The following is an 11,632-nucleotide window of genomic DNA, read 5'->3' on the forward strand; positions in this document are numbered from 1 at the left end:
AAAGGGAATGGCCTCAAGTTGCGCCAGGGGAGGTTTAGGTTGGAAATTAGGAGAAATTTAATCTCAGAAGGAGTGGTTACTCATTGGAATGGGTTGCCCAGGGAGGTGGTGGAGTTGCCGTCCCTGGGGGTGTTCAAGGAAAGGTTGGACGTGGTGCTTAGGGACATGGCTCAGTGGGTGATGGTGGTGGTAGGGGGATGGTTGGACCAGATGATCTTGGAGGTCTCTTCCAACCTGAACGATTCTACGATTCCATTCTATGATCCTATGAATCAACTGACCACAGAACTTCCTTGACATCTCCGCAACGCAGCCCAGTCCCCCCGCTGAGCCGGCAGCACGCACGGCACCGGGCACCCCGCGCTAAGGGCAACCCCGGAGGGCAGCCCCCCGGCCCCAAAGCGTCCGCTGCGGGGGGGCCGGGGCTGGCTGGAGGCCCGGGGGCGCCCCCGCCCGTCTCGGGCCCGACAGACGCGGCCCCGCGGGGCTCCGGGGAAGGGGCGGCCCGGCCCGGCCCGGCCCCGCCCCGCCCCGCCCCGCCCCGCCGCCCGCTGCTTTCTACCGGCGGCGGGGCCGGGCGGGCCGAGTGCTGCCGGCGGAGCGGAGCCGGGAACGGGACTTGGGCGGCTGCCTGGACGCTGCCCCGCGGGTCATGGACGGGCGGGCGGTGCTGATCCACGCGCTGCTGGCAGCAGGTACGGGGCTGGAAGGGCTGGAAGGGGGGGGGGGGGGTCCGCGGGCCGGCGGGGGGGCTCGGGCCGGGGGCAGCGCGTCCCGTTCCCGTCCCGGTCTGACCGTGTCCCGCTCCCCGCAGTGTGTTCCGCGGCGGCGGGGGGGCTCGGCCCTGAGGAGCTGCACAACGAGGTGCTGCACAAGGGCGGCGGCGGGGCGCTGGCCCCGGCCCCGGCCCCGCTGCTGGGCGGCAGCGCGGAGAAGGAGGGCGGCGGAGCGGCCTCGGGGGACGAGCTCAGCGAGGCGCCGAGAGGTACGTGCGGGCGGCGGGGCGAGCCGCCCCCGGGGCTCTCGGGGCAGCACCGGCATCGCGGAGCGGGCCCGGGGCAGGGCGGAGGGGTCGGGACGTGGGCCGGGGTCGGTCCGGACCGAAAAGCAAGGGGAGCCCGCGGTGCGGAGCCGGACCTGGAGGGGGTGCCGGGGGGGGGGGCTCGGCGCGGCCGGAGCTGGGAACGTGCGGACCGGCAGGCTCGGGGTGGCCTCGGGAGCCGGGCGTGCTCCGGCAGGAGCCGTGGCCACCGGGGCTGCACGGTAGTCTCGAAGCCATAGGAGTCCCGGGCAGGGGGCTGTGCCCGCTTCGGGTGCCGGCACCTCCTTGTTCCGAGCCTGGGTGCTGGCGTTGGGCACGGAGGTCCCCGGCGGCCCCGGGTGAGGCGGGCAGGAGCCTGGCCCTGCGGTCACCTCGTGGGCCCGAGCCGCTCTCCCGAGCATGGCACTGGTGGATGGCAGCGAGGGGATCGCTGTGAGTCACCCGCCGCCCACACATGGCTGCTCCTCATACCTAGGCAGGGTTAGTCACCCGGCAGTCCCTGCTACGGGGGCGTTGGGGACACTGTCTCTCTGTTAGGCTCTCTGTGCATTCATGCTTGGCTCCTCTCCCCCGGGTCAGGACCAGAGAGCGTCTGGAGGGCTCTCCGGGGTTTGTGAGGGCAGGCTGGGATGGGGGACCCGCTGCAGGCTGAGAAGAGCGACCCATACCTGCCCAGCCTTGGGCATGTGGTATGCTCAGACTGGTAACCTGGCACCAGGATGAATGTGCTCAGCTCCATGTAGGTCCCCCCCTGGCTCTCTGGCCTTCCTTTCTTTGCTTTTTAGCTGTCTGTGTCCGTCCAACTGTGACTCAAACCCCGGCTTGCAAAACTGGGTTAAGCCCTAAACAAAGGGGACCCAGCCCCTGGGCAACACTGCTCCCCCTCCTGATGGGAGGTGCGGCAGGGAGATGCTCCTGTCTGCCCTCTGCTCCTCTGTGCAGCCCTCTGAGGTGCAAGCGATCTGGCAGGCTTGGGCTGAGGGGAGGACAGGTTGATGGGATGGGAAATAGCAGCTGTTGAGGCAGCATTGCGCAGTCAACAGCCTGTGGCCTCTTGGAGCGCTTTCTCAATGCCTTGAGCTGAGCTATAATCAGAAAAATACGCTTCGTGTGTTGAAGGCACCTTCCCCTTGGTGGTGCAGCCCATGAGGGCCCATGGCACAAGGTATCTGAGTACCAAGGGTGTTGTTGGCATCCCCCTGCCCACCTGGGCCGGACCTGTTTTCCGACATACAAGATCATCTGAAGCCTCCGGAGCTGTGCTGTTTGGAGGACAAGGGTCAGAGCCCCAGGGGGGTGGTAACAGTGGAGGCCACCAGTGAAATATCATGGGGGGAGTCAGCAGCACTGTGCCAGCCCTGTGGCAGTGCCGGTCTGCGGGGCACCCCCAGTGGTAGCCCGCTGGGGAGGGGGCAGCCCCTGTTCCCAGCCCGAGGCAGCTTGCATGGAGCTCTGTGCCTCACCCGGCTGTACCAAGTCGCAGAGTTTTCTGCTGGATCGGTTTTCTCCAGGCCTACCTTGAAGGATGTTGAAACTTTGAAATAGCTTCCTAGACAGGCCTATGGTGTTCCACAGCATGAGAGGCTCTTGCACGGGGAGGAAGAGATTGCTGAGGCCTCAGTTGTGTAAGGAAGCTGCTGAGAAGGAACGGGGCAGGCTGAAACTTGTCAGGTTAGATGTGGCTGCCCTTTTTCCCCTTACCCTCCCCGGTTTAAACGTGATTCAGTTCATATTTCCCCAGTCTCGGGGAGCCTGCCGTGGCCGGGCAGCGCTGACCAGCCTCCCCCCAAGCAGGGGGTGTCCTCTGACGTCCTGGCACCCTGCCAGAGCGATCGGGGCGGGGGCGGGGTGGGGGCTTATTTTTGACATCTGCCCATCTCAAACTATTCCAATAATGTTGACGGTTTCACCCCGTGTCTGTGGGGAGCACGCGTGGAACTTCTTGCTCCGGTTCCCACCAGCCTGGCAGGGAGCTGGCCTCGCACCAAAACCCACCAATTTTTGCGCTGCAATTAAAAAATACCTTTGTAATTCATGGGAACGCTTCCATAGCCATCAACTTGGTTTTGCAAAACCAAAAATTGACCTGGGTTTGCTCTTCTAATCCTGCTCTTGTCCTGTATGCAAGCATCGTTGTAACCACAGGAAGGCGAGTCCCTCGGGGCCATGAATGGACTCTTTACAAAAGACCGCACTCATCAAGGAAATAAAAGCCAGATAGCAGCGCAATTAGCAGTCTTCTGTGTTCAGTGGAAACTGGTGCATATAATAGCAACATTTGAGATGCATAAAGCTCTGTTTTTCCCCTGGTTTCTTGTTTAATTGTTCCTTTATTTCCTTTAGAATTGTTCATATGAATTGGAAAGGCCATGATATTTGTGAAAATCTGAAAAAATGGAAAAACCTTTGCCTGGGGGCAGATTGAACAAAAGGCTGCACAAATGCCAGGGCTGAGTTGGCTACAGTAACAGAGGGTTTGCTGCTCTGTCTTGTCTTCAAATGACAAATTGAGGTGATAAACTTTTTCTCCTTTTGAAATTGTTTTCCAGTTGCCTTCTTGTCAAAGCCTCAAGGCCTGGTTACTCCCAAGAAAAAGGGGAATGGGAATAAAAGAAGAAAAGGAAAAGGCCTGGGGAAGAAGAGAGACCCGTGTCTGCGAAAGTACAAGGATTTCTGCATTCATGGTGAATGCAAATACATCAGAGAGCTGGGTGCTCCATCCTGCATGTGAGTTACTGGTGTGTGCCTCAATCGGGAAAACCTTAGTCATTGTTCCTTGAATTCTCTAGGCAGCGCAGAGGAAGAGCGTAGGAGATATTTTTAGTGCACGTTCCCTGTCCATGGGGGGGTGGCTCTGACTTTGCATCTTCTCTGTGCAGTGTATCGCTTGAAGAGCAGTGGGAAACTTTGGCCTCCATTCTGGCCTGGATTTTAAACAAATCTCGTTTGTCAAAATCTACTTCAGCCTTAGACCCAGGCGGCTCCGCAGCACCCCTGCCTGTGGGGCACTGGCATGGCTCAGTGAGCTCTGGCTGAGGCTGGCACAGAGGCATGCAGCGGTGGAGTTTGGAGGAGGCCAACTCGATGCAGGGCTGAGATGCCTGGCAGCTGTCCAGAGGTTGACTTTCCTCGAGCTTTGGTTGGGCCCAGAGAAGTAATTGAGCACCTGGACCTCTGAGAGGGGCTGGGTCCTACATCCAAAGTGTTCTGTAGGTCTGGTGTGAGAGACTCTATCCCGTCTCAGTAACTATGTTCCTGGGCCCATCTCGTTGTTGCAAGCCCTGTCCAAGAGCTAAGGAGCTCCAATGGCTGCGTCCCCAGCATGGGTGGCGGGGGTGTTGCAGGTATGGAGATGCCAGGCTCCAGCATGAGGGGTGCGGTATGAGTGATCCCTTGTTCAGTGTGGGGTACGTGGCCCTGTGCCATCAAAGTTCAGGAGCTGGGGAGGAGAATGGGCTCCCTCCTTCACCCTGCCACGTCCCCAGCTGGGACAGGGAGAGCATCTACCGTGGCACCTGTGAGGCAGATGGGATTAGAGGCAGTTCCTTGGGGGACAGTATGCTAAAGCCATGTCCCTGTGGTTCTCTAGCCCTGAGGCCAGGGCTGTGTCACCACAAAGGTCTGTGTGTGACGGACTCCGCTGGGTGCAGGCAGCGAGCAGGGATCAGATGAGGCAAGCAGAGGAGAAATAATTTGCTTGCTGCCTGGGCACCTGCATCTGGCTCTGCCACCTCAGGAAATATCCGTGGGTACACACTTGATCTCTGCTGACGTGGACAGGGGTTGAGCTGGTGGATATAAGAGGCTTTGTTCTTTGCAATCAATCCCCTGAGCTACTCAGCCCTGTGCCCGGAGCAGATAATAGCTCCCTGGCTTACAGTGCCCAGAAGCTCTCGCACCCTGCAATCCACAGAGATCAGTGTCGGTGCAGTTCCTTGAACTGCTTAGTTTCCTTTGCCTGGAGCATGACATGAAAATGTTGCTGGGCCCTCCAGCCAGGTGTCTTGGGGCTGCTCGGGCTGGGGTCCCAGCCCGAAGCAGGGTGTGACACCGCCCCAGCCACACACCCCCTTCCTGACCGGCTGCCCTCAGGGGGCTGCAGGAGGACTGGGGATGCAGGCAGGGCGCTCCAGCCTTGGTGCTGGGGCGAGGTGGGGCTCCCCGTTCTGGTGGCCTGTCTCTGGGCTGTCTTCCCTGAGCTGTTGCTGTTCTGAGGACAGACTGCCCCAAGGCTTCATGTTGACTGGTGTCACTTGTGGCTGCTTGCCTGGCCGCTGCTGGCTCCAGCTGTGCCATCTAGGCTGTGGGGTCTTCTTGACCTCTGTTTCTGCTGGTGGGGGCCTGGGAGTGAGGGTGGATGCTGCCAGGTGTGGGTGCCAGAGTGCAGCACCCAGCCCTGCTGCATGGATGGAGAGCAGATAGAAGTGTGTTGGAACTTGCCCCGGTATCGTGAGCCAGGCAGAAGGGCTGGATGGAGTCTGTGAGCTGGGAACAAGTATGTGTGTACTGCCCAGCTCTGCGGAGGGTTGGTGGCACTGGGTGCATTCAGCTGGTCACATCAGTGTGCTTTCCCTCGCAGGGAAGGCTTGGGTGGCTGCCTCACAGCTCTGATGGGGAACACTTTCTGATATGTGAACAACTTCACAGATCCGCAGGGAGTTTGCGCTTCTTGGGCTGGCCAAGAGCACAGGGAAATCCTGCTCCAAGGGAAGCACTGAGGCCATGGCCCCAGCTGGTTTCCTGTTCCTTGCCTGAGGCTTCCCTTCCCCAAAGCATGCAGCCTGCCTGGCATACCCAGCTTCTGCATGCCCCTGGGAACCAGCCCATGTGAGCCTGCTGGGATCTCAGGGGCCAGCCCTCTTTCAGCCCCATGAGTGGAGGGGTCTGTCATGGCTCAGAGGTGGCTCAAGCAGCCTAGCTCAGTCTGGGAATGACTGAGAAGTGGACAGACCCCAGTGCCTTCTACTGTGGGGAAGGAACCGCTCTTCCTAGGAGTCTTAATGTGATGCTTGGGGCAGGGATGCAGGAGAAACATAACTTACCAGTATTAGGGAGGCAATGGTGCCACCAGGCCTCCTGACTCAGAGTGGGGATCAGGAGAAGGTTGTAGGATTCTGGCCAAAGCTAAGCAGAGGCAGTTCCTTTGCGCTGGGGATTGAGGGAGCCAACAGCGCCACTGCTTGGCCACTACCGTCCTTAAAAACTTTCCTTCTCACCCAGATGCCAGCCAGGATATCATGGAGAGAGATGCCATGGCCTTTCGCTGCCTGTGGAGCACCCCCCTAGCACGTATGACCACACCACAGCACTGGCTGTTGTTGCAGTGGTCCTGTCTTCGCTGTGTCTTGTCATCATTGCAGCCCTACTGATGCTCAGGTGAGCAGGTGGGGGCTGTGTTCCTGGAGCCATGTCCCTGGGAAGGCTGTTTGTGGGGAACGGTGGCAGGGGCTGCTTGCTCCATGCTCTGAGCATCTCTTTGCTTGGCCTCACAGGTGTCACAAGAGGGGTGTCTACGATGTAGAAAATGAAGAGAAAATAAAGCTGGGCATCACTGTGAATCACTGAGGATGCCGAGTGCTGGCAAGGTGAGCCCTTGCTGGGGAATTGGTGGGGGCTTGGGGCTCTGCTTGTTTGTGCTGGCTGGGACCACTGTGCTGATCCTGTGCCAGAGCCAGGCATGAGCTGAATTTGCTTTGAGCCTGGAGAAGCAGCTTGCTGGATGTGGCCCAAGAGCATGGGCTGCCCCGTGTGGCCCCAGCTATCTTTCCTTCCCTTTCTGTTCAAATCCCTGTCTTCTGACATCCGACTACTACCTCCTCCTTCATAACCTTATGTCTCTCCTTTGGCCTGTTGCTGCATGGTTTGGGGATATTTGGCAGCAGGGAAGCTGCTTTCCCTCTTCTTCCCCTGCTCTGTAACTTGTTCTGCTCCCTCTGTCTGACCCACTGAGTCATTTCCCCTCCTTAGATATTGCCTCTATTTATATACACGTCTAAAAAAACAACCTTCCTTTTCACTCCCACTTGTCCTCTGCTTATTACTTGCACCAATGTAATGCTTTGCAGCTGGGCATGGGAGTGCCCCATGATGTTACCCTGGGTGTGCTCTGGCCCGGAGGTGGCCACATGTCAGTGGTAGCTGGGTGCTGGAAAGCCTGCAGACTTCCTCTGCCCTGGTCCAAACCCTGATGTTAGGTGTTCCCATATATATTACAGCTACTTCTCCTTCTAATAAAGAAAATACTTCGTTCTTTGGGGGTGGTGGTGTACCAAGTAATGCCTTCAAGGGGTTTCTGAAATGTTATTAGTTTTTAGGTAGTGTTGGGAGTGGGATTTCTAACTTTTGATAGGAGTTGAAGGTTAGGGAAGGAGAATCAGAGCAAGATTTATTGTTGCTGTCCTCTGCCCTGGGGACTGGGGAAGCCATGTGCAGGGGAAAAATGCCATGAGAGACATGGGATGTTACCTGTACTTTGCCACAGCTTTCCCCTGGCATCCTGGCCTCAATTCTCCTGGGTCCAGTCCTGCAAAGTGGCCACGCTTCAGTGGCCACAAGAGCTTTCTCGCCAGCTGGATGGTATGAGCACCTTGGCCCTGGTATACAGGGCTCAACTCGAGAGTGGCAGTGGGCAGCATGTTAGTAGTGTCTTTGGATACTGGTGCGCAGCCAGCGACTGATCCTGTGATGCTGTGTTTCAGGGGTCGGCAATAACGCAGTTCTACCTCCTGGAGGATGTGAGCCACGGAGCCAGTGCTGTCCCTGGGACCCTGCAGTGCATCAGGAGCTTGCTGGAGCAGCATGACAGTGCTCGCTTTGGTTTCTGTTGGGCAGCAGTGCTGCTGCAGGGAGCTTCAGCAGTCTCTGGGATGGAGAAGACTGGAGAGAGAGAGACTCTCCACAAGGCAAGATCCCTTGCCATGCTGCAGAGCTGGCCACGCAGAAGGGCAGGAGGGACTGGCCAGCAATCAGCAGAGGGGCTGTCCAGAGCTTGGGGGATGCCCGCTGTGGTGCACGTGGAGGAACAAACTGTGAAAGGCGGAGAAACTTGGCCCGGGGCTTTCTTAGGCACAGGAGGGGTGGGAGGGTAACAGCTATTTAACACGATATTTTTCCTTTTAAATTATATATTTATTTTAGATAAATTGTACATAGTATTTATATTTATTGGAGGTCTGCCCCTGTGTCCTTTTGTAGGTCAAGATGACAGGGTCAGACCTCCCTTATTTTTTAAGTGCAATGTAATATTCTAATAAATAACTTTGTTACAAACACTTGGCTTGTTAATTTAATGATGGGGGTGGAAAGGAGTCAGACCTCTGTAGGGTGTATGTAACAGCAAGCCCTTGCTAGTGGGGTATCTCAAAACACCAAGGTGCATCTGTGAAACAGTGCCATGGGTCCTGAGTGTGCTGCAGTGGCCACTAGACCTGCTCCTGCTGTCCGTAGGGTGCAGCACAGCATCTTCTGCTGGAGCTGAACAGCGTGGTGTGAGGGGTTGCTGCCAGTATCCATTCTTCACCCTGCCTTGGGGCAGCTGCCTTGGCTTCTCAGTGGCAAGAGCCTGCAGCCAGGCTGGCCCCACGTGTGTTTTATCAGACTCACATACTGGCCAGCCAGGGATGGATGTGGTATTTGGGTATCTGCTGATGAAGCAAAGCCTCCTTGAGTTCAGCCACTCTGATCACAGATCAATGTGAACAGGACTGATTCCTGGATTTTAAGCCAGCATTTGGCTGAAAATTATGAGGTGGATTCTCATACCTGCCCTGCAGGAGCTCCTAGTGGTTCCTGGGCTTGCTGAGGGTTGTGGATGCAGCTTCCTGGGGGTTGGGGTCATTGGGGGTTTCAGACTGTGCTTCAGGACCCATTCCTGGTGAATTAAGCAGAAAAAAAGGCCTATCCCACTGCATGAGATCTGCTTTCCTCAAGTCCATTTTGCTTTTGCAAATGTCAGAGTTGAATTTTCAAAAGGGAATGCCAAGCTATGCTGAAGCAGGGGCAGTGAATAGTCTTGCAGAGTGTTGTTTTTTTTTGACAAACTTAGCCCCAACTTAGCTCTGGTAAAGCATGAAATAATTTCTATGCTCATCTGCTGCCTGGGGGAGGCTTTAGGAAGTGAGTTCATTAGTTCAAGCCCCTTGCACAGCCAGTGAGTTTTGCCGTAACCTGGGGGGTGGGAAGGGGGAATGAAGCAATACTTTAGAACTCCAGCGCTTCCCAAGATAGAATGGTTAAAGTACAGAGCTGCGATGGATGGGAAGCAGGTATTCGGCACTGAGTACCCTTGTGCATTATCATCCAGAGAGCAAAAGCCCCAGCAGCTGCAGCAGTCCTAGTCCCAGCAATGGAAAAACAAGTCACTCATTGTGCTTTGTGTGAACCTGAACCTTAATGCTGCGAGAGTGCTGGTTTAATCAAGGACTCTGAACTCTGGACCGTTTCAATGTCTGTTAAGCAAATACTATCTCCGGTGGCTGTGCAGGAGGCCCTTGCTGCAGGTCACCTCGCTGCATCCCCACCTCCCTGTGCTGCTGTGGCTCCCCAGCTCTGTTTGCCTGCAGCTCTGCCTGGCCCAGGTCTGGCAGCACTGGAAATACCTTAGCTGGAATGTTTTTTCTGCAGACAACTGGAATTGTTGTGTTGATTTTTGCTCTGGATGGGAAGGAGTGAGCAGGAGGTGCAGGAGTGGGGGTGAAAGCCTTTGCAAACCCCAGCTGGGCTAACAGCAGGAATTGCTGCCTTGGCACGGGCAGGGATCCCAGCCTGTGGGCGCTCAGCTCGGGGTGCTCTGCAGGAAGATGGAGAACAGGGGCATGCAACTGCTGCTGCCGTCCTGCCTGTGATGGACCCAAGGCAGCCACTGCCTGGGGGGGAGCAAGCTATGGGGCATCCCTGCACCTGGGGACAAGGCCTTCACCTCGGACCTGCCCCACAGGGGGAGGCTGATGGCCACTGCAGCGGTTCTGCTCCTCCTGACCGCAGGATGAGAGCAGGGAAGGTGCTCCCCGTGGTGGCAGCTCTGAGAGCCACGGGGCCACGTCATCATTGCCATGCTGCCCAGAGCCCTGCTGCCCCCTGCACACCTGCCATGCAAGGATGTGTTCTGGATCACAGTGCGCCTCTGCAGGGCTGTGGCAAAGGCTGGGCTGCCTATGGGTGGTAATTTGACAGGCCAAGAGATGGGAACGTATTTTGAAGGTGTAGAGAGGGGGAAGCTGGCTGCTTCTCTCTGCCCTTTGGGCTGTGAAAGGATGAGAGTCCTGTGGATGTTCTCTGCCTAGATAAGGCAGGGATGAAGGCCCCCGGGGCAGCTCCCCAGCCTGGCTGTGCTTGTGGCACTGAGGCAGGTGACACCCCAAAGCCCATTAGGGTCATGCTGAGCTCTGTCCTGCCCAGGTCCCTGGGCGCTGTGGAGGTAAAGTGGGCTGCTTGGCCAGAGGCCTGTGGGAACTGGGGAAGGAAGCAGCCCTCACCATGAAGTGGTGAACCACAAGGTTCACCCTTGTGGGCCAGGATGGCAGGACTTACAGATGGACTGTTCTCCAGAGTCAGGCTTACAGACAGACAAAATCCTAACTTTGGCTTTAATTAAAAAAAAAATGCACTATGTTACAGTAGTCAGTTTAATAACCGTCTTCCCCACCTGCCCAGAACCGCTCTTGCTCACCTTTGCACCCATGCTCCAGCATCTGGGACCATGGCAGGATGAGTGGGTTGGAGCAGAAGAGGCTGTGGTGCTGCAGGAGCACCGCTTGTGCTGTCCTACCTGTCCTGAAGTGAGGCAGCCAAAGAGAAAACCCCAGAGCTGCTGAGCCGCCTCCCTGCAGAAACAGCAGCAGCCCTGCAAGCAATTCCAGTCAGCTGATTTTCTTCCTGACAGATGTTAGCTTTGCTCCACTCCTTACACAGCCATTGAGCCCTGAGCCAAGGACAGGCTTTGCCGAGGAACGCAATGAACTGTACTGCAGAGAGGCATCTCCCATGGGTTTCTTGTTGCTGTGGAAAGGGGAACTCAGCTACTCCCCCCTGCCTCAAGCACCCATGGAGGGGGCCACAACACCTGCAGCATTGTCCGGTTCACAGTGAAAATGAGCTTGGCATCCAGATTCACTGCGTTGTTTCAGGGCAAAATTGCTCAGCAGATCCTCCCTTTCTAGGGATCATGGGGATACTCAGATCTGGCCCAGGCCTGTCTTACTCTGGATCTGGAGGTGGGAAGCCAGTTCCTGCCCCTTCCAGAGAGTTTCTGTTCTTACCTATCCCAGTGGGTTTGCACAGGGCTGTGCTTTGCTCCAGCCCATCTGCTAGCACAGATTGCTGCTGCCTCCTTCACATGGTCCATCCAGAATTTTTTTTTTTTTTCTGGTCAGAGCTCCCTCCCATGAAGCTCTTGGAGCATCTCCATGCCAGTGGTTGCAGGTCAGCCCTCTTGGTTTACACCTCTGTGCCAAGGATCTGGGAGGACGGACTGGTGGCAAAGGATGGACTGTTCCCAGCTCCAGCTCTGCGCTTGGGGAGCAGCACTGCTTGGGCCTGGTGGGACGGTAGCTGCCACGAAGAGATCAGGAAGGCACTGAAAACGATGGCCCA

The 11,632-nt window shown here is 56.9% G+C and overlaps 1 protein-coding gene across 1 annotated transcript; it reads left to right on the plus strand.

The window, feature by feature from the left end:
- The first annotated feature begins 535 nt into the window (after positions 1-535).
- Positions 536-8,310, plus strand: HBEGF (heparin binding EGF like growth factor). Its single transcript, XM_066977025.1, has 6 exons — positions 536-695; positions 815-985; positions 3,592-3,769; positions 6,263-6,418; positions 6,535-6,627; positions 7,741-8,310. Exons 1-5 carry the CDS (start codon positions 653-655, stop codon positions 6,605-6,607), a joined length of 621 nt encoding a protein of 206 aa, XP_066833126.1. The 5' UTR covers positions 536-652; the 3' UTR covers positions 6,608-6,627; positions 7,741-8,310.
- Positions 8,311-11,632: the final 3,322 nt, after the last annotated feature.

The sequence above is a fragment of the Anser cygnoides genome, chromosome 14 (assembly GCF_040182565.1).
Source record: "Anser cygnoides isolate HZ-2024a breed goose chromosome 14, Taihu_goose_T2T_genome, whole genome shotgun sequence".
Taxonomy (NCBI): domain Eukaryota; kingdom Metazoa; phylum Chordata; class Aves; order Anseriformes; family Anatidae; genus Anser; species Anser cygnoides.